General features: G+C 42.6%; 1 protein-coding gene and 1 long non-coding RNA gene across 3 annotated transcripts in view; both read left to right on the top strand.

Moving 5' to 3' along the window:
• The window catches only part of VWC2 (von Willebrand factor C domain containing 2), a 29574-nt gene extending 3910 nt beyond the window's left edge, over positions 1-25664 (top strand). For both annotated transcript variants that reach the window (XM_083473396.1, XM_083473397.1), the window contains exons 2-4: positions 502-1292; positions 15027-15156; positions 23937-25664. In XM_083473396.1, coding sequence (XP_083329522.1) covers positions 576-1292; positions 15027-15156; positions 23937-24088 — 999 coding nt within the window. In that variant the 5' untranslated portion in view covers positions 502-575 and the 3' untranslated portion in view covers positions 24089-25664. The remainder of the gene's footprint in view (positions 1-501; positions 1293-15026; positions 15157-23936) is intronic.
• LOC310692451 lies at positions 1305-3204 on the top strand. The gene is made up of 2 exons (XR_014518825.1): positions 1305-2092; positions 2247-3204. It is a non-coding gene; the product is annotated as an uncharacterized lncRNA (long non-coding RNA).
• Positions 25665-27906: the final 2242 nt, after the last annotated feature.

The raw sequence follows: 27906 nt of genomic DNA, 5'->3' as shown, positions 1-27906 counted from the left end.
TAATACTTCCCTCTCCAGTCTTCAGCATCTGCCCCTGTTAATGTAATCTTTTTATAAATAGCATTTATTTTTGTATGACTATACATTTATCCAGATGTTTTGGATTCTCATACGCATTATATTGATTTATCCTTTCTAATGATTTACGGTGAGCCCATGGCGCAATGGGTCAGTGCGTTATTCAGAAGGTTAGTGGTTCGAGCCCACCCAGGGCTAGCTATGGGCAGGATTCCTGCATTGCAGGGGGTTGGACTAGATGACCCTCAGTGTTCCTTCCCTGATCCTATGATAAGATACCAAAGCTCTGACCTATCTTTTAAAAATAAATAAATATGCTAACTGTGCAGGTCTTTTTCAAGAATGCCAGACAAACCCATGGCTGTGTTGCAATTCAAAATCCTTGACTTTCTATACATGACAGATAAAGGTGTATATATTCTGTTTGCAATGAACAAAAAATGCATGCTGAAAACTGAGGTATCTGAACTTCTCTCTTTCCAGGGACTGTGGCCCGATAGAGTGGTTCCCTTGGATGTGAATGAAGCGTGCCCTGCCCTTCTGGGATGCCTTAGGTGATGCCACGCTCTTCTGCGATGGCAATTGGGGCTCTCTCTGGCTCTCTCCTTGTGACTTGCTGCTTGATGGTTGCTCTCTGCAGTTCCGCTGCATCTTTCCCAAAACTGGCAAAAGTTCAAGACAAGCAGGAGATAAGACCAAGCCAAGAAAAGCGGGATCACACATCAGCCCGGGAGAGCCAGAATCAGACAAGACCTGGGAAAATGAACGAAATGGGCAGGAGTGGGAGGGAGGAGGGCACCAGAGACTGGAAAAGCAAGGGCAGCAGAAATTATTCCAATAAGGAATCTTGGACTAAGCAAAAACAAGCTTTGAGTAGCCAAGCAACAAGTGGCAAGTTTGGGAGTCTCCAAGCCCAAGGGCAAATGGAAGTTGTTCAGGAGGAGTTTCCAGCTGCTGAAGAGTCTTCCTTTTTGGATGTTGCTGGTGGTACCCCTGAGCCGCCAGAGGAATATGCTTATCCAGATTACCGTGGGAAAGGCTGTGTGGACGAGAGTGGCTTTGTTTATGCGATTGGGGAGAAGTTTACTCCAGGTCCCTCTGCATGCCCGTGCCTTTGCACTGAAGAGGGCCCTCTCTGCATTCAGCCCGAGTGCCCCGGACTCCACCCTCGCTGTATTCATGTGGACACCAGCCAGTGTTGCCCGCAGTGCAAAGAGAGGAAAAACTACTGCGAGTTCCGGGGCAAAACCTACCAAACACTGGAAGAATTCACGGTAAGGAGAAAGGGGCTTGTTCTCGTGACGTTGCCCTCCTGTTGGCTTTCAGGTTCACAGAATGGTTTCTTTGACATTTCTTTCACTCCTTTCTTGCACTTTATAGTCCTCTAAAAATACAAGCTTTTACATTAGACAAAAGCACAATATTTTAACAAGGAGGTTCGGGTCATTCTTCAATTCCGTTGTTATATAATTTTCTAAAAACATCTGTAAAGCTCATAATCACAGTTAAGTAATTTAATAATAGCTGGGATGTCCTGTGGATGTCCATTGTATATTAAGAATAATAATTTTATTGTTCCTGTATTTCATTAGCATTAAGGGGTTTTGTGGGGGAAGGTGGAGGAATATTATTTGTGGTTAAGAACACAGTATTTCTGATTTGGCTTTGTACATTTTCTCCTGCTTTTGCCTCTTCAAATGAGATGTCAGAGTTATATAATCTTTCTGTCAGGTCTGTTAGTCTGTAGTCTAACACTAAGAGCATATTTCAGGGAGCATGATATGGCTAGTTTAATCAGGGTTGGCATTTCTATCTGGTAAAACACTTTAATGAGGCAATATTTTCATTAACTTGGGAAATGTAATTAATCTTTGACAGAACACTGAAATGATTTGTACTTTAGGCTCAGTGACATGGTTGATTTCAGGGGAACTTTTTTTAAAAATACTGGGCGATGTGCTGCCGGCTTATTGTTTGCAAGAGTTCTTATCTATCAGTATGTAGAGAACTGCACTTTATTGACATGCCACTTGGAAAGCATGTTTCTAGGGCTGAAATTATATGTGACATGCAGGCAGTGGCATAGCGTGGGGGGTGCAGGGGGGGCGGCCACACCGGGCGCAACATCTGGGGGTTAGGGTTAGGGGGCGCAAATCCACGGGTTAGGGGGCGCAAGTTACTTGCCTTGCCCCGGGTGCTGACAACCCACGCTACGCCACTGCATGCAGGGAGGCGGCGTTTCTCCCAATTTCTTCTTTTAAAAACAAGCAAACCACAAGCTGCCATGGGAGAGTTCAGTCTTCAGCGGAGGACCAATGGGGGAGGAACTGCTTAGCTCTTCTTTTTTTCAGCAGAAAACCTCTGAAGGTGGAAAGAGTTGAAGTAACCTTTTTGGTCAGCAGAACAAACCAGTTAACTATGCTTAAAGTTGTCTTCTGAATTTTGGCTTGCTTAGAAGTCATTAACCATAGTTCTTGGTTCAAGCAAGGCTGGATTACCAGTGGTACAATTGCACCAGAGGGCAGGGCTGCAAGGGGCACAGATTCCGAGCTTCCTTTTAAAAAAGTAGAAGATGTGAATGTCTCGTTGTCCTTGAGCCTCTTCTGCTCCGCTTCTTCCTCCACTGCTACTACTTGCTGTTCTGATTCCCCATGAACTTGCTCTCATTTCCTAACTCCTCAGAACCTCTCTCCTGGTTACTTCTTAACTTATATGAAATATGTCTCATATAATTGGCAAGCATTAAGCAATCCCCAAATAACTGAATTTTAAACGTTAGCAGTCCTTACAAAAAGTCATACACCTTACTTGATTGTTTTAGTGGCCTGTCAGATTTAAAACATTCATCTTCCCAAATGCGCAAACACTTCACTGAGAGGCTTTCTAGAAATGTCACGGCTCCTTCCTTGCTAAGCAGCCTCTTGACAGCCCATGTTGGTGTGGCAGTCGATTGTTCTGGCAAGGTTTAAAGATTTTTCTGCAATCGTCAAAAAGTTTTACCTGTTGCTTATGTCACACTCAGAATATGCTTTCGCCTTCTAAAACTGGCTTTTGTCCCAGATGCAGTTGTGGTCAGGAGTTGTGTTCCAGGGCACTCTATGAAAGTGAGGCCACCCAAGCCTTCAAAAGCAGAAATAAACTATATTGAGACCCATGTTAATCTCACCTAATATATTTTAGAACTACCGTATTTTTCGCTCTATAACACGCACCCGACCATAACACGCACATAGTTTTTAGAGGAGGAAAATCCGTAGGCATGCCACCCGTAGGCATTCCCTCCATAACACGCACAGACATTTCCCCTTACTTTCTAGGAGGAAAAAAGTGAGTGTTATGGTGCAAAAAATACGGTACATAAAATGTTCCAAAATACAATATGTATTGAAGAAAAAAATTGAGACACTCCTTTGTGTTCTTCTGTCTATGGTATTAGGTCTGGCCGATGGTCGATAAGTGTTTCCAAGGCAACTGCAGAAAGAAAATTACCTAAATTTTAATGGAACATGAACAATTAGGGATTCCACTGAGTCTTCCACAAAGACCCTAGACATTTGCAAAACCAGCATCTGCCTTTTAAATACAAATCCTCCCATGAGATGATTAACCTCAAAAGAAAGCATATTCAAAGTATTTGCATGGAAAGTGGGGATGGGTGCAAGTGTTACATAAATTTAGGTGTCCACAGGTCAACAACTCTGACATTAAATTGTGTTGGTTTCAGCTTCAAAGTCCTCAACCTTTAAATCAATGTGGTTTGGCTTGAAAGCCCTAAAACATTAGACACATGACACACACACTCTCTCTCTTTCTCTTTCTCAATTGGCAGTTAAGGGAAAACTCACAGAAAGCTATAAACTAGAAGTTTTATACTGCCTGTCTCCACATTTTGCGAATAGCTTGCATACACTCTGAACCCCCCACCCACTCAGGTGTACTTTTCTGCAGAGAGTCAGTATATGCATCCACTACAAAAACGTGATTACCCTTCACCTTATGCTCAATAAAGGAATACGCCAAAGGAATGAAGAAAGATTGGTTTATTACATGAAACTAAAAGAGACAGAGTATATAGATGTTGCTTCAGGGAGCAAAATTTGTGGGCAATAAATACAGTCACTAAGCATTTATACACCTTAATTATAGAGTGCAAAGAGAGTCTCTAAGTACCTAAGCCTGAAGAGTGAGTGCAACAATGTGCCACAGACTCACATTAAAAGAGAAGATGGGGAGGGATCCAGATCTAGAAGCAGGCCCAGTGGAAAGCCAAGGATCAGAGATCTGTACCTCCTGTGAGAGTTAGGCTCCCCCTTCAGAATCCTGTGCCAGGAAAGCAATAGGTTTCTCACCTGTTCCTTTGCTTATGATCCATCAAAGCGTAAGGTTGGTCCTTGAGAATATATAACAAAAAGAGGATACCAGTGGTGATTTTGAGCAACCCAAGCTTTGAAAATCTGGGGTTTAAGTACAGTTTGGGGCCAACCGTACTCTATGGAGAAGAAAGAGGGTTTCCTTAGTGAGTTGTTTCAACCATTGGTTATATGTGCTAGTTTACTATTCTGTTTACTAATATATTTTGAAGCTGAGGGGACGTGGTCTTTAATTTGGGAATACCATATGACCATACAGTTCCTGAATAAGAATGGCATCTTGAAAGGAACTTCATTGTCTGTACAAAGTCTGTTTCCTTCTTACATAAGGGTGTTAATTAAGTTTCCCGGTCAACACCAGATTATTATGCTGATCCTTTCTGTAAGCATTAAGGGTCAAGATGGTTGCTTGTACCTTCCAAGCTAGGTCTTAGATAGGAGCTTGTACCTGGGTCACAGATAATCGATGAAATGTATTTTTGTATTAAACTCATTCTAACTGCACTGATGGCATGATTCATAGAAATAAACAGTGCCAAAAGCAGACAAGCACCCCTCATTACAAAAGCCAAAAGAGTAAGCAGTGCGTCGTGTTCTTTGGAAGGAAGTTGTATGCCATATGTTTTCATTTCAGGTGTTATCCAACAGACAGTTTCTGTGGGTGTTTGCAGTCCCCCAAAATAGATCTTTCCTGTCCTACCAAGTTATAGTGGCCAAATCTAATGTTACTGCTGTCCCTTACATAGATATCTTACACAACTTCCAGTACAGCTGCTGTTTTCTCCATATGTTTCTATTCACAAATCAATGACCCATCTAATTGCCTGTTAGGTAGCCACCTGCCTTCAGGGTTATTGGCTGTCTAGGACAGGGGTTTTCATCCAGTGTGCCGTGGCACCCGGGGTGCCGTGAATGATGGTCAGGCATGGGCGTAGCCAGGGGAGCAGAGGCCAGCTGCCCCATCAATAAAAACCAATATAAATAGGAGGTTCTGCTGCCCCAACGAAAGCCTGCCCCCAACAAAAATCCTGGCTATGCCCATGAGGTCAGGGGAGCCATGGGCAACACTAGCCTGAATCCCTCTTTCCTTCCACCCTCCTCTGATGCCCCCTCGCGTCTCTGCCTCCCCAAGACATGCATGGCTGTTTGTTGCAGCAGCCCTAGCTACAAGCTCCACATTCGAATGGTGCCTCTGGGTCTGGCCAGGAGGTGCCAGTTGGCAGGAACTGAGGCGGCCTCAGAGTAAGCAGGTAAGCAGGTGAGGGAGCCCAGATGGTCAGTCCACCAGCCCTTGCTGTTGGGAATGGACAGACAAGTGGGAGGCTGGGCAGGCAGGCAGGTGCTGCACTGGCCTTTTTTTTTTTTTTTTTTTTTGCTTGCTTTGTGCAATGCCTGCCTGGGAGCTGAGTGCCCAGTACCGAAGGGGAGCCTTTCTGCCATGCAGGTCCAGTGGGTGCCCACTGCTGCAACTGGTGCCTCCCAAGGTGAGTAAGGTGCTGGCCTGACGTTCACCTTTGGCCAGTCTCTGTCAGGCCGTGAAGGCTGGGGGCATCCTCTTCCCAGGCCCCTGGGGGGCAGTGTGAGGAGGTTCCTCAGTTTGGGGTGGGCAGGCGCAGCTCAGAGAGCAGGGGCAGCTGTGGTGGTTGCCTGGAGGACTCCCAAGGAGAGGGGAGAGGAGACTCCACAAGGGAGGGTGTTCGAAAAGGGGTGGGGGGCTGCTGGCTCTGCATTCAAGGGCTGTGCTTCTGAGGCTCAGAGCGCATTTCCCTGTAGGAGAGCCGCAGAAAGAATGTAGTTGGTCAAGGGAGCCATGGACTTAAAAAGGTTGAAAGCCTCTGGTATAGGACGTGAATGATGAAAGAATACAAACAGCATGGCTGCGTTCCTCACCCCACCCCCCCACCCCGTGATGATGGAGATGTGATGAGGCTTGCTCATCTGAACGGTATTATTTTTAAGTATATTGCAACAGTTGATCCTCATAAGTTTGAGGTGATGCCAAAAAGGGCATGTGGAAAATTTACTCCAGATTTATTATTATTCACAGCAGCACCCTGGTGAATGGTTTTGTTCTGTTTTTGTGATTTTCCTAAATATATTGTTCAATGTTTGAATTGCAGCCATCAACACCTGGTTCACAAACAACCCCGAGAGGTTGTGTGGCAGGCTTCAGTTTTTAAACCATCACAAGGTCACACATCAAGCTTCATGATCACATGTTTTTTATGCTGATGTCAAAGGACATAGTCTTTACTAAAGACTGGTTATGGTTCCAAAGCATATCTTGTTTGGGAGTTTGTTAAATGAAGTAATTATACCTAGAGCTGACCCCCCCCCACAGGTTTTTGTATGTGTTGTGAACAGTATTATGGTGAGGACCAGTAGAAAGGGGGGTGGGTGGAATTGGACTGCAACCCTGTGTAGACTCACCTGGGAGTAAATCCAGCTGAACACAACTACTTCTGAGTAAACATGTACATGATTGCATGCTCTTATAATTCTGGTTAGTAGGTCCTATGCACTTACCTCCTGTTTTATTGTGTATTTTAATTATGAATATTTGTATTTTAGTATTTGTATAGTTGGTTTTCATGTTGAACCATTAGAAGCCTATTTTGGCGCTGAACAGTATATAAACAATAATAATGATTCCTAAAACCTCAAGAAATCTATACTGTGAAACTTTCATTCACCTTTATGTTCCAGCTTCGCTCATTACAATTATGGTTGGAGCCCTGCACACATTCAGTGTGTTCAGAGTTTTTGCTTCAGGCATCAGACTTCTAACCAACATTATTCTTGTCATTCCATTGACTGAATTTGCCACAGTACCAGTGTGACAAACAGCCATAGAAGTTAGCATAAATGGAATAAAATAAAACCAATGTTGAAAGTGATCTTTTCCTGTTAATGATGTCGTAAAGGCGCTTTGTGCTCACCTGGCAAATGTGTGAAGTGCAGCAGAACTTCTGTTTGAGCTTTGGACTGGAACAGATTTCTCCCCCATCCCTAGTCTTTGGTGCATACCCACTCTCTTATTTGGATAATACTCATGGTGAACAAATTTGAATTTGGAAAGTTGCCCAGAGCATCTTAACGACACATAATTTCAGGAACATGAGTTAATTATGTAGATTACTGGTGAAACAAATAGGTTGAGAAGCAATTAGTGCAACCCAAATGCAAAATCCACCAGGATTTCCCAGCTGAGTTGTGGCGATGCTGGCATAAATCCTTCACCCCAGTTCAGCCGGTGGAACCTGTGCCCACTTAAGTCCCTCCAAGGGGGGCTCTGGGGGAGTGCCAGGAGGAGGATGGGGCAAGGAGAGTCTTGCACCTATTCTGAATCCTGTTCAGCTTGGTCATGGGACCTAGAACCCAATCCTCTAAACTCAGGCCGACACTCACCTGCCCACTCAGCCAGCACTGGCCCCCTCCCAGGGGCTTCTCAACAGAGCTTAGGATAGGGCAGCTTACCGTCAGGTAAGTTGCACCAGTTTCCTATAGTCAGGATTTCTCTGTCTGAAATAGCAAGGATCATAGTGGGGTGCCATTAGTATTTGCAGTATTACTTTTAAAAAAGTATCCTCTTCATGCTAACATTAAATTGCTTTATACAATAGATAATTTCTATATACTGTATTGGCCTGAATATAAGTCTCACTTTTTTTCCAAATTCCAACCGTGAAAAGTTAAAGTGTGGCTTAAATTTGTGACCTTACAAAAATTGGTTTTTACGACATCACTGCTGAAACAGTAAAACAGAACGGGTGTGAGTGCCTGCAGAATTTTAAGGCAGCAGCTTATATTCGTGTATTGTCTTTTTTATATTTTCCCTTTGAATTTTAAAGGTGCAGCTTATATTCAAGTGTGGCTTATATTTGGGCCAATACGGTATTATGTAGCCAAGGCAAGGCAAATCGCAAGTAGCCTACTGCCATTTCCCTCCTTCTTTTAGCTGACGTGGACCAAGCAGAGAACTCTGTCATTTGCAACAGCTAAATTGGCATCCTATGCAAGAAAGTGGAGCAAAGTTATAAAACCTCTCTAAACCCTTGTTATCCTTTTTTTTGCCAGCATTACATTGGGCTGCTGGACAGAAGTACTTTGACTGTCCTTCGGATGCTCCTGCATGTGTGTTTCCCCCTCACGTTACTACTAAAAGCCATTCTTAAAGGTGGGGCTGGCTCTGGGGACAGAGCAGTAATGCTTGACTCCAGTGCTAGAAACTAGGATAGGAGAGCTTTCTGTCGTACGGCTCCTGGAATCTACATTATGGGCGCAAAAACAGAAGGTCTAGTTGCCATTTTGTCCTTTTCACAAGAGTTACTCCTGTTGCCTTGGGGGAAGTGGCATTTCCCACAGAAGCCGCAGTGATCTCTCCTACTGTGGAGGTGGGCATGGGGGCATTTCTCCTCCCGTGCCGTCAGTGCCAGCAGCGGCAAATTTATTCTTGAGTCTCAGTTGCCATACCTGTACATGGTGACAAGATTTCTCGAAATGCTTGCATTCTGACAGTCCCGTTGCAAAATGCGCCTGGTGCCTGACTAATTTCAAATGCTGCTTGACCCTGTGCAATGTTGCTATTTCATTCCTAAGCATAGTTTAGAAATTATGTTCTATTCAGTTCTAGTCAACAATACTTATTTTCAAGCTAAAGTGTCCATGACTGAGGTATAGAACTGTAGTCCTCAGCTTCTTTTCCTCACTAAATTGTTCTATTCTTCTACACTTTGGATATGAACTCTTGAGAGATTATCTCCTAGACATCTCCTAGACACCTATTTTCAGCCTTCCTACAAGCAAGACTTGTTCAGAAGGCCATTAGAAAATGGTTATGATGACCAGAAGTGCTGAGCTTTTTGCAGTGTTGATAAAGCAGTGGGACAGCAGTGCCTTCACTTTTTGAAACCTGCCATTCTGTTCCCTGCAGGCAATACACATGTGCATAAAAGAGTTTGGTTCCTTTCCCTTTTTTAATTTCAATTTTTATTGGTTTTCCATAAAGCCAAGATACACAGAGTCAAGCACAAAACATTTTGTTTCATATAAACAAAACAGAACAGAAAATTTAAACTGGATTCCGAGAGGACATGGTAATATTGACAATTTTGGCAATACACAAAGGTAGGTTATACCAGTTAAACAGAGAAGTAATACTTGGTTGTTACCAATAACAATTACATTTGTGCACCTTTAGTTATATCCATTAGTTACAGACCCCTTACATCTGTTTTCCAATATAAAATAAAGAACATATGGGAAAAACAAGAAAGCAGAGAAGAACTGTAGGCATCTCTCTTCCATGTGCTTCATCATTTGTGTCATCAATAAAATCAAACGACATAAAAACATCTCCTATTATTTAGCATGAGAAAATGAACGATTCTTTTCCCCTGTAGCTTTTAGGGGAAAGAAGAAATTCGCAGGCATTTGGTCAAGGAACACTCATGTAAGATTGCCTTGGGTGGTCCTCAAGGGGCAGAGTTAATGTTGCTTTTGCATCATCGCTTTACCTTCAGTTACAATTTATTCCCCAAAAGTGTTACTGTCAAGAACTGTTTGAAAAGTGATGAAAATCTAGGCCACGTATGACTAGACAGTGCGGCGTATTTATGAACATTTATGCAAGAAGGCCTTTTTGTTCACGTAAAGCTATAACCATGTCTTTATTAATTAGTGCCAGCATTCTGTTATCCTTCTAAGCCATGCTCCTTCACATGTGTCCTTTATGCATCACAGTGCATTTGCTCTGCAGTTGTCAAGAGTGAACTGTGCAGGGGAAACACCTGGCCATTGCACCTCCATATCAGGGTGTTTATTCACACAATTTGAGCTACTGCTAGCTCACTTTTCCTGCAGTTCTAATACAGAGCCACAAAGGATTTAAAATCAGGTTTAATGTGAGAAAGAGCTGGAAGATTACTGAGAGCAAATAATTCCGTTAACTCCCTAGGAGATACACAACTAGACACCACAAGACAACAGGGCAACCCTTAATATTCATTTTTCAACAAATACAGAGATAATCTTTAGAACCAATTTTCCAGAACATGGACTCCAGCTTATCATAGTTAATCCTCACCCCCATCCTGCCAGCCCCTTAAACTTCAATCTGTTGATGAAAGGCAGGCAGAGTATGGACAAAGAATGGGTCAAAATCCACTTCTACCAGTGTGGGGCTATATAATCTAGATAGAACACATACCAGAGCCATCTCCAAAGTGGTATTTGTGAAGAAAAGTATAGAAAAAGGCCACTCAGTGCAGTCAAAGGCCTTTAAAGGGTACAAACCAGGGGATTTCTGTTTCGTCAGCTGTGGCGTATATTTAATACCCTGTGGATGGAGGGAACCATCTTTCTGCTTGAAATAAACCCTACTTGGTTCAGATGAAATGCATGCCACAAGTACAGCTGTGAATATTTTTTGGTCCTGCTGAAGGAGGGAGATGGGGCCATAAGACTCCAGCAAGGGAGGGCTCTCCCAGGTTTAAGTATCAGAATCATCTCCCCAACTAGGACTCGGGAATGGCATCTCCTTGCATAATGTTATTAACAAGAACAGACAACTGCAAGACAAAAGACATCCTTCAAACGCTTGTTTGGATCACCCAGAAGTCCCATCTGGGCCTGTTGATTTGCGACTTTTAAGCTTCTAATTATGGCCTGTTTCCTTCTTAGAAATTATTTGAGAAAGAACTTCCCTGAAGAGATTGAAAGGTACAAAATAGGGACAGAGTGAGTCCAAAAAGATGTTGTAATTTGTACAACATCTGGATTGGTGGGGATGTATATATGTACATAATACTTCAGATTTGTTGGTGCTGACCTTTAAAGCACTAAATGGCCTTGGCCCTGTATACCCCATGGAGTATCTCCACCCCATTCGTCCAGCCCAGACACTGAGGTTTTGCTCTGAGGGCCTTGTAGCAGTTCCCTCAGTGCGAGAAGTGAGGCTTCAGGGAACCAGGCAGAGGGCCTTCTTGGTGGTGATGCCCACCCTGTAGAACACCCTCCTATGTTAAGGAGATGAGTACCTATATAACTTACAGAAGACATCTGAAGGCAGCCTTGTATAGGGAAGCTTTTTAATGTGTGGTGCTTTATTATGTTTTTATACATGTTGGAAGCCGCCCCCCCAGAGTGGCTGGGACAACCCAGTCAGATGGGCGGGGGACAAACAATAAAACAACAACAACAACAATTCACAAATACTTTCCTAAACCTGAGATCCAGAAAGATCATTCACTGATAAGATCTTGTGTGTAGTTCTACCTTTTAAACACATTAGCCAATAATTTGGAATTCTTGTTTCTAAAATTTGTAGTATTTTTTATTAACACAAATAAAAGGCTTAGCAATCATTGAATTCTAAAGCTTCAAGTATGCACCGCTTAGATTAACAATATTTGAGGTCCCTTGGAGAACTGGTGTCCTTGTGTTTCCATTCCAATCCCAGGATATCGGTGGTTAATTGGGTTTTGATACAGGATGAGTTTTTTTTATTTATTTAACAGATTTGCCTGCAGGGGCTCCACAAAGGACCACCGTCATAGCATTCTAAACTACTGGGTATGCCAGACCAATGAATTGAAAATATTGTAAGAGAGAATCGCTAATGGTTACAGAGTGGTATTTTAAGTGAGCAAGGTGGAATTAAAGTACCATGTTGGAGAACACACAGCAGAACTATATAAGGTGCTCGTCTCCCAAAGTCCCTTTGAGAAAAAAGTATCAGTACTTTGATACTTTGAATCACAGTATCCTTCTGGATATGTTGTCCAGGCTAAGTGGCTGAAATTTCCCTCCTTCTTAGGATGGATGTTTCCAGAATTACTGCTTCACCATTGGCAGTAATTTTGGGGGAGCTCCACAGATATCTAGTCTTTTTCTTGTGTTGTTGAACATTCATCCAGAAATTTGGCCCAGGGTTTAGCTAGTATTTAGTATATGACATCAGGCTTTATCTCTATTTTTTCATTAGACTGTGCTTGTCCTTGACCAGTGATGGCCTGGATGAGATGGAAACCAAGCCTTATGAGGAACAGTGGAGGGAGTTGGGTACATTTAGCCTGGTAAAGAGGAGACTGACAGAAGACATGATAGTCATTTTCAAGTATCTAAGGCCTGCCACATGGAGGATGGAGCAAGCTTCTTTTCTCCTGCTCCAGAGGGGAGGACCAATGGATACAAGTTACAAGAAAGGAGATTCTCACTAAACACCAGGGAGAACTTTCTGACAATAAGAACTGTTTGACAGTGGAATGGACTCCCTCAGAAGGGACAGATTGATGACCACCTGTCAGGTGTGCTTTAGTTGAGATGATTCTGTTCTTCCATTGCAGTGGGTTGGACTAGATGACCCTTGGGGTCCCTTCCAACTCTGCCATTCTATGATTCTATGCATAAATGGAGTCTTAGCCCAGACAAGATGGAGGTACTGCTGATTATTGATTCATCCATTCAGGGGAATATTCTGGACTGCACTTCCCCCAAACCAGATCCCCAGTCTGGGCATGCTTATTGATCCAGCACTGTTCATTGAGGCTCAGCTGACTCTGTGGTCAAAGCCCCTTTAAAGAGCTTCAGCTGGTTCACCAGCTTTGCCCTTGAATGGAGACAGCTTGACGACTTAGAAATGTATTTATTATTAGCCAAACATGCTCACAGGGCAGTTTACAGAAATATAAGGTGATCTAAAATGTAATATGCAAAAGCATCAAAAACAATGCTTATTAAATACACTTATTAGATAGCTAGAAGCTTTATAAACATAGCAAAAATGTTTAAAAGTTTCTATAAAAAATACCAAAAGTGGTGCTAGACAGACACCCTTCAGTGGAGTGGTCATTCCACAGACATGGAGCCACTACTGAAAAGGCCCTTCCATGGGACCTCACATCTTGTATCGCACCAGGGAGCCCTAATCTGCTGATCTTAATGCATGGGCAGGTTGGCATGGGAGAATGAGACCGTAACATATTGCAATGTGTTATGTGTGGTGTTTTCTTTAAAAAACAGTCTGGAAACTGCCACAAGATGATTAATTGCAATGAACAGCTTGACCATATTAAGTCTGCACTTTTTAATCTGCACTGGTTCCCAGTCTATTTCCAGGTCTTGCCCTCCTTCTTTGAAGTCTCACATACGAGAGCCAAAGCCAGTTGGTGAGTCTTAGTTTGCAACTTGTGAGTTTCTTAAATATGTGATTATTTTTAATTCTGGAAGTGTGCTGTTCCAATCACTGTTTTTATTTCTTACATAATTGTTCTGCTCAAGTTTCTGTTACTATATTGGGCTACTTATAAGGACTTCTCTGTTGAAATGCGTTTGTCTTATGTTGTCATATATGGTTATGATTTGGCCTCTTGCGGGTATTTTATTGTCACTGTTTATTCATTTGTGTAGCTGAAGCCAAAACAATAAACACACAAACAAAATATGTTGTGCAGTTAAAATAACAATTTATAATAGGCATTCTGCCAAATAGAAATTTGCACCACTGAAGAATTTAACTTACCACCCTCACAAACGTTTCTCCTTAAAATTGCTGCTCTGAAGGCAAGGCAACCTGCCTTTTCAGAAATGTCAGAGAACGGGTCTCCTAATAGAAAGTTAACCAAGCACTCAATTGATCTGTCAGCTGAGATATTTAAGTCTTTGAACAAGGCTGCTCTTAAGGCCTTATAAATGGGGCAAACAAGTAAGCAGTGGGATCAGTCGTCAGGCACATCGCCCCTCCTGGATGCACTCGCCTCCTGCAGAATCCACCAGTGGCGTCCTTCAGCTGTAGCAGAGTGCAGAGACTGGAATTGAGGAGCTGTAAACTCACTTTTCCTATTTAACATTTGTAATGCTGGTAAGGAGTCTGAATGAGTAATTTTATTGTACTGTCACGCTTCCCCCCTCCTTTTTTGCACATGTTTATCCTTAACTCTGTTTGTGGTTGTTCAACTTCATTTACAGCACAATCTGAACTGAGATGAGAGAGTTTGGATTTGGCAGATCTAAGGATTTTCTGGCTGATCTAGGGATTTTTCAGGGGGGCACCTGGCACCAGCATGTTCACATGAGCTCATGCTATTTCCTTGTTCAGATTACTATGAAGAGGAAGTTACAACATGAAATCAAATGCTTAGAGCCTAACCTGCTGAAATATACTGACTAAAACAAGGGTATGCAGAAGATAGATGAGGATCTATTGGTATATGTCGGATGGTCTGAAGTAGATTGGCCAGGAGTTTATAGTTCAATACTGGTTAACAGCAACACCAAAAAGTTTCCCCTACATGAAATTTGGCTGTTTGAACCCTGATCAATAGTAATTCAGGTGTCTTTTTTTCTCTTTGTAATTCTTGTTTTGTATTTTGTGAATGTACCGCCCTCCAATCCATATATAACTCCCATCTATAACATGGGCACATTTATAGAAGCACATTTATGGGGTGCAGTAGGCAATTGGCTCTGTCCCCTGAGCTACCATTTTGCATGTAGCTCAATAGCATCCCTCCTTCCCCAAGGAACTACTTTGTACCTGACTCTGCTTGGTGGCAATTTGGATTCTAGTAAAAACAACGTAGACCTCAAACTTGAAATCTGACAGCCCCCAAGCTAAAACATAGTTTGTTTTGTTTTCAGGTTTCGCCTTGTGAAAAATGCCGCTGTGAAGCCAATGGCGAAGTAGTGTGCACAGTGTCTGCATGTCCTCAGACGGACTGCGTGGATCCCGTCTATGAGCCAGAGCAGTGCTGCCCTATCTGCAAAAATGGTAAGCAACAAATTCAAGCTACAGTTGGCTTAAAGCTTCAGCTATTTAAAAAAACTATCCCTATAACATTAACAAAAGTGCAGTTTCGACAAGTATGTGCTTTTCTTGCAGGGATGGTATTTGTTACCTGATGGCCAAATAAAGAGTCCAGCACCCGGAGTTGTATGAACTAGGACTACTTAAGTTTAAATCAGTAAAAACCAGATGCCGAGGGTAACAACTATCGGCGCAGGAGCTAACTGTAACGTAAGGCGAAACTGCAGCCGCCTGTGTGATGGAGCTCATGCCTTTGGTAAATGGAAGTAGGACTGCCTTTCCCCAGGCCACACCCTGAAGGGAGAGTAGATAGGCCTTGCTGCATCCCCCACCCCCGGGGCAGATGAGGCAGGTGGGGCTCAAAGGTGGCTCATATCCCACTCCAAGGCCCCATAACCCAGAGAACAAGCCTGGAGGCCAGGCCATTACCAGGAAAGGTGCCTCAGGGGGTCACTTGGCTAAAACTTAACTCTTTTCCTTCTCGTACCTAACCACCAGAAAAGAGACAGAAATCTTTTTAGTCACCCTTTTCTCCAATTGAGAACAGTCTCTCTCATGCAGGCCTTTCTGAAGGTTTGTCAAAAATTTGTTGTTGCCAACACCTGTGAGGCGAATTCCACCTGGCCTATGCAGTTCAGTGTTACTGGGCATGATATCTGGGGAGCAAATTAGTGACCCTCCCTGTTCATGCACTGCCAACCTCAGCTTCTGCATTAAGTTTTGAATGGGCCCTGTGAATCACACTAGGGTCCCCTTCACAACAGGCAGATAGTTGTACATGTGACAGACACTGGGAAGTCCCCACTCCCTGTCTGGCACACTATGTGCATAATTGTCCATGTAGCTTACTGAGTTTCTGCACGGAGAGCTTGGGCTTCCTTTAGGACAAGGAAAGGAGGGGTGCAATGGTGTTCCTTGGCCTCTTTGCCCTGCTGCTGAACATGCCTCTCTGCTGAGCTCGCTTTGATGCTTTGTGAGCTGGGGCTCCCTGGAGCTCATGAAGCAGACTCCCTTCACTAGCTTGCTCTGGCCAGCATGCGTCTTATGAACACTACAGTTTCCATGTGGCACTGGTCTGTCACCTCTCCCTGAAATAGGACCCCATGGATACCCCGTCTTCTGACTAGTCCCTCAAGTGCTGGCTGCTCCTATCCCCACAGCTTCCACCAGTGCCCACTGGTAGGAATGGCTCTCCACCCTGGCTTCTCCAAATACTAAAAATTAAAGGTGCAGCCTGTGCTACTGCCCTCTGTAGCTGCACCAACACACCTTCTCTGGCTGCATGACATAGGAAGGACACCACCATCCTGCTGAGAGTGAGGTCTGATGGCAATGTGCTGTAGGGAACCATGAGCTCCATCAGACGCTGGCACCAGACAGATCTGAACAGGATGAAACTGTTTAATGCCAATGTGTCTGGTGACTTGTCTTGGTGCTTGTCAGGCTTCAGGGAAGCGGCTCCCTCCCTCCCTTTGGATGTGGATAAGCAGAACAAAGCGAAAATAGTCTCTTACCAGTTAAAGAAAATTTACTGTTCACAGCAAAAGAACAAAGACTCCATCTCAGAGGAAAGGTGCTCCCAATTAAGGTTTCCACCCACTTCCCCCCCGAGCCACCCTTGTCCCTTACTTGTCTGGAAACCTGATCTCGCAACCATTTGGCCTTCTGTGTAGCTACCTTTTCTGCTCTCCTTGACCTTGGACTGAGCGCTTAGACACTTTCCAGTGAAAGAGAATCTGTTAATTCTCTCTCTCCCTGTTCTTCTTCTCCTAGCTGTTCCCCACTCAGTTCTGCCCAGCTGTTGTCTTCCAGACTATATCCCTCTGTAAACCACTGCTCCAAATCTATACTGCTCCACTGCTCCTGGGCAGCTTCCGGATCCTGTTCAGGAGCAGGGGTCAGGGGAGGCCCCCACCATTCCTCGTCAGAATAGCTCTCCTCAGCCTGGTCTCTGACAGTGCTGCAAATGGCTGTCTCATGTTCCCATAGCGCCCCCACTGTTCTAATCAAGTATCTAAAAGAAAATCTGTTTCAGGCTAAAAACAGGCATAACACATAAAAACATAAGACCATTAATTCCTTGTTTCTTTCTTTTTGAACCAATGTCAATGCTTTCTGTTGTCAAAGACCATTAAGGCAAGAACTCATGGGAGGGCCACCTCAAAGTATACATTTCAATAGTTCTTGCCAAGCACAGATGTGTTAACCTCATTGACAAAAGCATAAAGAACACATCCTTTTTCTTGGCACCCATGAGATATAGATCACCTCTTAGAAACCTCAAAACAGGATTGTTTCATGTGAAATCTACTTCCCTCTTTTTATATACTGAGTATAGCAGTGCTATTTTTTTTTTTTTTTAGAGTGAAAGATTACCTCAGACATAGACATTAAAATATATTGCACTATATACTGAAGTGCGAGGCTGAAGAGGTCTGGAATTCCATCAACAAACAGAGAGATTAAAGTGTAATAAATGCTTAGCGGCAGAAAGCCACTCCAGGATCATCTTCCATCTTCTGTGCAAATTTAGCTAATCTTTAGGTTATTGACACAAATAGAAGTTGATATATAGGTTTATGTTAACCTAGCTTTATGAAATAAATTCTTTTTATTAGCATTCACAATATTACCTTTCATTTGAGCTGAAATTTTTATTTGCTGAAATTCTGGCCTCCAGCAAAACTAGGTTCAGAATGTCAAATCCATCTTTGCCTCACTTGTAAAATATAATTTCAAAACAAACAGATAAATATAGGGCAGAATGGGAAATAGGGAGTGGAATGAAATAGGAAATTGAATGACCGTTAAAATGGAAAGTCAATTTTAATAATAGTTCAGCATTTGATAACTTGGAACTTTACATCACACAGAATTTAAAATGATCTTAAAATCTTCATTTTATACAGTGGTACCTTGGTTCTCAAACTTAATTCATTCTGGGAGTCTGTCTGACTCCTGAAACAATTTGAAAATCAAGGCGCAGCTTCCGATTGGCTGCAGGAGCTTCTTGCACTCAAGCGGAAGCTGCGTTGGACGTTTGCTTCCAAAAAACGTTCGCAAACTGGAACACTTTCTTCCGGGTTTGTGGCGTTTGGGAGCCGATTTGTTCGGGAGCCAAGCCATTCAAGTCCCAAGGTACCACTGTATATCATCTATCAACCACTCAAGCACTTTCTAACAAGCATGTTTTAATGATGATGATCCAATTATTTTTAGGACTTAGTAACAGGCGTATCCTGTAGAATTTGTTATGGGTTTTGAATTAATGATTCCAGCTTTCAAACACTAGTTTCAAACACTCATGGAAATTAACAAGGCCTCGCTCTGTAAGTTATATTGACAAAGAGTCCTTTAATAAAATTTCAGCCTGATTAATATTTATAAATTAGACGTTTGGATATCTGTGAGGTATTCCCCCTCCCCTTCTTTGCATTTTAATGTGTCATATTACTGTATTCAGCTACCACCTTGAGGACAAAGCTTTGAAGTGTTCTAAATTACTAATACTTTAATTTCAGTCTTTTAAGAAGTCTAAAAGTTTGGTTAAAAAACAAACAAACATTGAGTGTAGTTCTAAAGTAAAATAGTTTGAAGTCCCATTGATTTCAGATTCAACTAGACATTTTACTTTTGCACTGAAGAAAATGCTATTTTGGCTCAACTGGAAGGTTCTGTTGAATAGGGGGGTGCTATTTCTATTAACTTCTAAGTGCATTGACCATGACTGGCCCAAGACGGCATCTGGGCATCTGAGGCGAACCACAGTATGGTGCCCCCCTCCCCACCAGGGAAGAAGGGGTGAGTGAAGTTCTGCATCAGGAGCAAGGGGAGAATAAAGATCTCCATTGGGATCTGCTGCCCCTATAGCTGCCGCCGCCTGAGGTGGTTGCCTCACCTTGCCTCATGGGTGGGCCAGCCCTGCATATTTCACCTGTTAGGAGCTTTTTCTAGTGTTCCCTGCTGAAACAGGTAGCATGCAAGGTCTCCCATTCATATTGTGGATTTATTAGAACTACAAATGCTCTAGGATTCGACTTTATGGGAGATCTCTAGAAATAAATGGAAGTATCAGAGAGGAATAATCCCGGTGATTGTGGAGATGACTCTTGCCTCTGAAGAAAATACCCAATGCAATCTGGAAGGGAGTGCAGACTGGGCAATAATATGCAGCTAGCTATTGTTCCTTCCTATGCTAGGAACCTATGATGTAACTGCTGGTTAAATCTCTTCTTTGGAAGTGTCAGTGAGCTTAAATTATTGCTGCAGTTTTTTCACATAGGCAACTCACATGCCATGAGCATGCATCACAGAGTTTTTTCCTGCAGAGGGGTAGGTAGGCAAGTAAGCAGTTTTCTGAAGACTCCGGACTCAGCTATACACCTGCAAATAAAATGTTTCAAGTGTGCTTTAAGTACAATATACAATGTGACACTAGACGGTGATAGTGAGCCTTAAGGAAAATTTATATACCACTTGACTGTAAAAACAAAGAAAAGAAAACCACCTCAAAGTGGTTTATAAGAAGATAAAACTATAAAATCAGGAAAAACTTACAATGCATTAAAATATACAAGTTAAAATACTAAGATACTCCTGCCTTTGGGATTACTACCTACTCCCCTTACAAAACCAGACAATTTTCTCCTGTGAGTTTTGCCTTAATCATTCCAGAATTCTCTTCTGGCCAATGTAACTTGATGCTTGCAGGTAAGACATTCTGCACTTAGGTTTTTGTTTTCCTTTCCCTCGCCTCTCTCTGTTCTGCCTGATTTCTTCCAGTTTGTGGTTGCAGGGAGGTGTTGCAATATCACAGGCCCTTGCTCTTCCCAGTCCTTCTCTGTGGCCTTTTCTCCTTCTGCCCAGTTGTGTGAGAGCAGATCAGCTGCAGGGATGTCTTTCCAGGCTTGTATGTTACTTTTGAATTTGTTTTAGGGTCAGAGCCGAAGTCTTGGTGGAGCAGAGGTTAGAGGTTTCTCTAGTGTGTTTGCAAGAGGTTGTGATCAGTTTCCACTGTTGCAAAGTGCCCTCAAGTGTACACCCAGAGACAATAGCAAGTAGTTCATTTTCAACTTGAGCATAATTCTGCTGAGTAGATGCTGATGTTCTTGAAGCATCTGCCACAAAGTGCGCTTCCTTCAGCAACGCAGCAGCCACAACTGTTGCCTGTGAGGCACGTAGTTGTTAATTCCTTTGTTTCAACACAATACTTCAGTCGGGTGATAACTTCTTTTGTGTTTTGAAGTGTCTTGTTGTTTCAGGACCATTCAGTGCCTTTTTTCTTCAGGCCTCTTTAGCAAGCTGTGATTTCTGTGAATCTTGGAATGAACTTTGATAGGCGTGACACCACCCCAAGCACAGCTTCTTGTTCTTTCAGGGGTTTTTGTGCTTTAAGCTGTTTTTATGGGTTCCACATCACTTGGGCTGGGTCAGATGCCTCCTTTCTTAACCTCTTCCACTGCGAGAGGCCCATAGGCCAATTCCACTGTCATTAGGATTTTTATTAGTTCAGTGACAATACTGGTTTTGCAGGAGCCCAAATGTTGGCACCTGTTCTTTTAGCAGAGAATGTTCCTACTATGCTGAGTGATTGGCTGCCATAGTCCTTTGCTCCAGGTGGTATCAGTGTGAGACAGTGGCGTAGCGTGGGTTGTCAGCACCCGGGGCAAGGCAAGTAATTTGTGCCCCCTAACCCGTGGATTTGCGCCTCCTAACCCGTGGATTTGCGCCCCCTAACCCTAACCCCCAGATGTTGCGCCCGGTGCGGCTGGCCCCCCCTGCACCCCCCACGCTACGCCACTGGTGTGAGATGGTGGGCTGAGTGCTGTGCACTTACCCTCCTGTGATCAGTTTTAAATTTTACGGGTATACTTTCTGAACCTTTGAGGTTTCACCCTTAAAGCCTTGAATAGTAGCCAGATAGAGTGTTGAGCCACTACTGCCTGATTTCTTCTAGCATCTTCTAATATCAGTTTATTGTTATTATTCATTAAATTAATGCCTTAAGCTTAGCAGCAGAATGGGGCTGTCGGAGATCAGTGGAGGGACTTGACCAGCCCCCTTTTCTCTCATTGAGCCAGCCTTCAATCCCTTCCAATATCTTACACATTTTGCCCCTCCCTTCTCCTCTTTCCAGCCCCACTTGGAGCTAAGTCAGCCAAACGCAAAATAGTACTTGCCTGTGAGGGGCTCCTGAGTGGCAGATGTCACACTAGAAAAGGTGGGATTCTGCTGTCCCTGTCAGCCAGAGCAAACATTCTGTTCTATTTTAAGGTTTTGCCTCTTTCCTGACAGTTGGTGTCTGCATTTAGTCACAATCTGCCAACACAGTTTTATTTAGTACGAATAAATAGGTCATAATTAGTCAAAAATGAGTCTTGTAATTACAGGTATAGGGTTGTTTTGTTTGCTGAGGCTTGATGCCTCAGGGAAAATGCCTCACTACACCATGAATGTTTAAAACCTGAAATCTATATTTATCAATATGATTATTTAGCTGATTAGAGCTTTCAGATTTTCATAGAATCATAGAATTGAAGAGTTGGAAGGGACCCCAAGGGTCATCTAGTCCAACCCCCTGCAATGCAGGAATCTCAACTAGATTCTCCCTGACAGATGCCCATCCATCCCCTGCTTGAAAACCTCTAAGGAAGACGAGTCCACCACCTCCAGAAGGAGAACATTCCAAAGATGAGCAGCTCTTGCTGTCAGAAAGTTCTTCCTGATTCCATAGAATCTTCTAGTGTTCATAACTTTTCCTGTCACCTCCCACCCAGTTACCCCACTTCCAACCCCCCAGTCTCTGTTCACACCTCGGGGCAAGGGGGGAGGACAGCTCTCTTGCATTGCCAAGGGCTCTCAATGGCCCTCTCTTGTTTCTTAATGGCCCTAGCTTGGCCAGGTTGTTTTGCCCAGGCTAACCCAGGAATTCCTTGCAGCTTGTATTTCTCCCTTCACATGACCAAATAATGAAATTTTTACCATTTATTAATTTCTAGGGTTTAGGGGGTCCCCCATCCAAATCTATAATACTGGGTGTTCTGGGGAGAAGGGGGACTGTCATCCATCTTGGGCAGGCTGGCTGCAGCGATGACTGGGAGAAATGCCTTGGACTCCAGGGTTGTGCTGCTGTGGGGACAAGCCCCTCTAGAAATGACCATGCTGTAAGGTCTGGACTATATTTCTTAAAGCTAAGACAGTCTCTGCCGTGTCTCAATTCTCCAAAGGAACACAGAACCTTGGGTAAGTGCCTGGAACCCCCTGGGATCTTGCTATCGCTTGATGGAGTGGGGTGTGGCACCCAACTATTGTAACCCTGGTGTTCTCAGTGGGATCTGTGTTTCCTGGAGAGAAGGCCTAGGAGCAGCGTTCTCCTGAAATTGAAAATGGAGGGAGAGATAGCAGGACTCCTTGAGCAGTTGGACATGATGGAGAAGAGGATGGTGGAGCAAGAGCAGCACGTGGAGCAGCAGGCGCAGTGGCTCAGAGATAAGGATGCACAGGTCTCATTCTCTGAACGCAATGCGTCCTCAAGAAATCATTGGTTAGCTGGGTGCTCACATAACTAGTCATTGATTTCTATTAACTCCCATGGGGAAATTTCTAATGTGTTCCCGACCATGGAATTTTGACCCCCAAAGTGATGGGGAAAACCCAGGAAAATCCACTGAAACTTTGCAAAAAGCAAACAAGGAAGGGCAAAATGCTCATTTGTCTGATATCTCCCATTTTCTCCCCGCCTCCCCCCATGGTTTCTGGTGAAATGGCTGCTGTGAACCAGCAAAACACAAAAAGGAAGGCTTGTTTAAGGCTGCTTATTTGTTTAAAGTACCACACACAGGTCCAGCTGTTTGGGTATCTGAATCTGCAGTGTGTATAGTGAGGTTTGGGCACAGATTCCTCATGTTTGGATAAGTGAATTCTCAAACAATGGGTGTTTAGATGAGCGCACATCCTTACCTGTTGGTAAAGGGAGGGAAGGCCCTGCCCATTGGTTGCTGCTCAAGACCAGCACCTCCCTCACTTCATAGGCCCTTAAAACTTTAATGTTGTTTTAGTAAGAATACTTAAGTCTCCACAGTCTTCATGCATTCTTGGTGAAGCATTTGATTGCGCCACAAAAGCTTGGGAGCACTCTGATTGGCAGAATTGGCACTACTGCAGGTGCCACACAATACCTATTTCACATTTGTAAGAACACGATTGTTTAGTGTGGCAGCACATGCACTTTGGAAGTCCCTGTCTATTGACATCAGGCAGGAACCTTCACTGTCCTCTTTTCAGCACCTGCTAAACACATTCTTGTTTAGACAAGCCTACCCAGATGCTTAGAAAGATGAGGTAATTTTAATCTGTTTTAGTATTTTAACTTTTCTATGTTTTAAAGTATGATTGTGATTTTTTTCTTGATATTTTTTCTTTTGTAAATCACTTTGAGGTTGTTTTAGGAATTTATTAATTTTAGGAAATTAATAAATAAAATAAACTCTGCTTCAGAATGCATTTGGAGATTCCCTAAGAGTCATTACCAAAAATAACTGCAATAACACTTTGGAATACACTAAAAGCCATTCTTACCATACTGACGTGTGACACGTTTGTGGGCTCTAAGGCTGTGATTTGCTTGAGTCCACACTGTGAGTCAGAGAGAGGATTTCAGGCCGTCTCCACATCCAACCCATGTTCTGTCCACCTGGCAGTTGTGAAGCAGCTTCACTCAGTGCCCCCCCCTCCTTCTGTTCCAGGGCCCAACTGCTTTGCAGAGACCACAGTCATCCCTGCAGGTCGAGAGGTAAAGACGGACGACTGCACTATATGCCACTGTACCTATGAAGAAGTGACTTGGCGAATTGAACGGCAGGCGATGTGTACCAGACATGACTGCAAGCAGATCTAGATCCACAAGCCCAATGCCTCCAGATGTTTTTATAAAAATACTTCCATGCTCCAAACGATATTTGAGTGAACCGAGAAACATCTTCAAAAGAACTATTGTTTTGCTTGAGGACAAAGGACCCTGCTGGCATTTTCTTTTTCCACAGTAGAACAGTATTTGAGCAAAAGAAGGTTTGGACTTGATTGTTCACATCTTATTAAATGTGTTATATTTCCAAGGTGAGTACTGTAAATTACATTAAAAGATTATATTATTTCTATAATCCTATTATAGAGTTTAAAATAAATGTTTTATATAGTTGAGAGATTAAATAAATGTTGGGAGAGATAAATGATTGTCTTCTTGCATACCTGGTCTTGACTAAAAGAAAACATTGCGATAGAAGCTGTTTTTGTGGGGGGAGGACAAAAAGGCAGGGAAATGATAAATCTGAAAATGATAAGAACTTGACGGAGGTCTACTCTGAAAAGTTTACAGCAGGTTCAGTCCTAGCCTCTGGGGTTTTTGTTGCTGACTTCAGTAAGTTTATGAGTGTGCAAAATATGTGAGCCAGGTTTTCTTTTCTTGGATGTGGGACAATATTGATTACACTAGCAGTAATATATTCTGGCTGGCCAAAATTGGGTTACTCTGTGACCTGGCTTGATATCTTGACAAATTCTACCTATATTAGTCTTTACACACTTTCTTGAGAGTAAACCCACATGAAAATAGGACTTACTAGACATGTACAGAATGGTACTGTTAGCCTTTACCAAAAATGTTCATGGTAATATACAAATAATTACATCAGTGTAAAAAACTAATTAGAGGATTGTCTTTATATATTTCTAGACCTCCAGAAGGAATTCTAATACACAAAATTCCTTTTTGAAAAAACCATGCTCTGATAGTGAGCATAGGAAGCATATTATATTTTTGTAGCTATCACAGCCCACTTGTCCCCAGGGAATGTGTTACACCTCAAATCTCTTCATGGCCCCCCAAATCCAAGTGACAGAAATGTGAATAAATTTGTTGAAATGTGTAGCAATAGCGGTCTATGCCAACATCGTTTTACAATGCTTTTGGAAAACACACTAGATCATCATGTAGGAACCAGAACTCTTGAGAGCAAATAATGAAGTATTTATTTGCCACAAAGAAAACCATATCACCAAAGCTAATGGGGGTAAGTTTGCTATTTGGAAGTATCATACATTATCCCTAACTTTAGACTATAGCATGTTTTTTTTTAATAAAAAAAATACTCTCTTGCAATTATGTTTTTGAAAAAGAATTGGGGTGCAGAGCTGTAATATATTGTAAGATATTTGTTGTCAGCCATTTAAGCTGCCATCTTGTACCTGCTTATCTGTATCTTATGTTGCAGTCCTATGCAGTTACCTGGGTCTAAGTTCCATTAAACTCAAAAATTAGTTTTGAGTAGGAATGCCTAGGGTGACACTGCTGTCCCACTGACGTTAATAAAGCCTTTGAAATGCAACAGAGGTTTGCATTTTTAGACATCAATTTTAAAATGTGTAGTAAGCCAAAACAAGCATTTAATAGGTAAATAAAATTTTTATTCTTCAAATCATTGAGTGCAGAGTGTAGCAAAAGCATCAGAATGGCACAAGATAAGCTTGCTATGTTGAGCACACAATTTGGGGCACACGAGAGCATTGTAGGGCAAGTCATGGTGTTCCATGGAAAAAATGTACATTCAATAGAACTTCATGTGGAAGTGTGAGAGTTCACTGGATTGAGCAGTCAGCTAGTCTTACATGCACGTGTTGCAGAATATCTGCTAAAACATGTTAACATGTGTACGTACCCCCTTTTCCTAACACTGTTGTGGCAATGACCTCAGTAGGATGTTCTTTTTAAAATTATAAATTGAAAAGCTTTTCATTTCACGGTGCTGAAGATAAAATGTTTTTATTGAACTCTAGCTTTTTATATAGAATTTCCTCTTACCCACACCTAGATCTTTGCATGACCATCGCTGCAATGTGGAGCAAGGATGCCCTTCTGCTTTTTGATGTGGTTACATCACAGTAGCAGCAATGACAAGATGTCTCAGGGGATTCATAATGGGCATTGAAGTCTTTCACATCTAGGTCACTGGACTCAATTCTAGCCTCCATTGTAGCTAGCAAGAAAACGTAGCATTTGATGGCTGTTCAGTGTGAAATTAGCTGACAGACTAAAGAACATCCGTAGTAGGCAGACTTCAGCAAAACAAACAGCTCCAGGGAGCAACTGGACTGGCAATGCCAACAGCAAGGCAAAAGCCTAGAAGGAACATAGAAACTGAAAATGCCCAAAGGTGATTTTTTGGGGGTCAGAGTGAAAAAAGTGAGTGCAACAAAAAACATTTTTATCCGCTCTCCATGATCAGCCATTTCCCAGTGGCCTTTTCAGCATAAGGGAAAGCTTCTGAGCTAGGAATAGTTTAATAGGGCATTTGCTGTTTGAAGACAGGTTGGTGTGCTGTTCCTTTGTGTGAATCAGAAAATCAGACAATGTATAAGACCACAAGGAAGCAGAATATTTTTTTCAAATGGCACAGAGAAGTTACAGCCATAAGCTCATGAAATATATTTCAGATTTAGCATAGATATTTTTTTATAATACCAAAACATAACCATCAGCTCATCATTACGTGGGGGTTGAATAACTTATCACTCAGAAATGTTCATTATATAAAACATTTGAATTACTTGGAGGTAAAAAACAGAAGAAATCGCACAGGTTTCATAATCAGAGAGGTTCCAAAAGGGGCAACCCTGCCTCTGTGAAGAGCGATTGATGCATTTGGGGTTTAGTTTAGAAAAAAAAGAAAGTACAGCACAACATGATAGAGAGCAATAAAACTATGCATTCAGTTAAGCATGGTGCAGGTACATTTTTTCTCTCTGATTCTAGAGCCCAGGACTGTTCAATAAAGCAAAATGTTGGCAGATTCAGAAAGACAAAATGAAGTACTTCACACAGTGCAATTGAACAATGAAATTTCCTCCCCAAAGAAAATCATGGCAGCCAACTTGGATGGCTAGACAAATGTATAGAGGGTAAGCCTTTCAATGGCTGCCAGTCGTGGTAGTTATGTCCTATCTCCACTGGAAGGGACAGTCTGCCTCTGGGAATTGTAAGAGAAGACAGCGCTGTTGCACTCAGGTCCTGCTGGATTATGATAGACCAGTGACCTGACCCAGGGGGGCTCTTTTTATCTAGAAACTGAATCTCTAACAGCTTGCAGTTGCTGCTGAAGGAACCAAGGAAGAAGATAAGGGGAGCATGTTTCCCAGACCACACAGGAAGTATTTACTTAAGCTGAGAGATGGGAGTCCATCCAGAAGAGAAAGGTACAAACAGCAGCAAAATATGGATGATTTAAGATGGCTTTCAGATAGTTTCCCTTTTCAAGTCGCTATATCTGCCATGCGATGGCAAGTTCAATATGTCCTCATTCATCTCAAGAGCTCATGTTTCAGATGGTTTAGTACAAGGGTACCCAGTGAGGTGCCCGTTTAGATGTTGCTGAGACTTCAGCTCCCACCATCCCTGATCATTGGCCATGCTGGGTGGGGCTTCTCATTTTCTCCATCCATGCCTTTAAGTATTTTCTTCTTTCACTTTTTCAATTTCCTTTTTAAAATTTACTGGGAAGTCTTCCATCATCACCACCAGAGTTCGTAGGGAATTTGCTGGTATCAATTTTCCTTTATATTTTGCCCATATCTCAATGATGTTTCTTAATAAGGTATTTTCAATATTCTGTCACCATTGCCTATTTGGTTTGATAGAAAAATATACTCAACTTAACTTCTTCA

This window comes from Podarcis liolepis (assembly GCF_965112155.1).
Source record: "Podarcis liolepis genome assembly, chromosome: 13".
NCBI lineage: Eukaryota > Metazoa > Chordata > Lepidosauria > Squamata > Lacertidae > Podarcis > Podarcis liolepis.
This window is presented reverse-complemented; position numbering and strand designations above follow the sequence as displayed.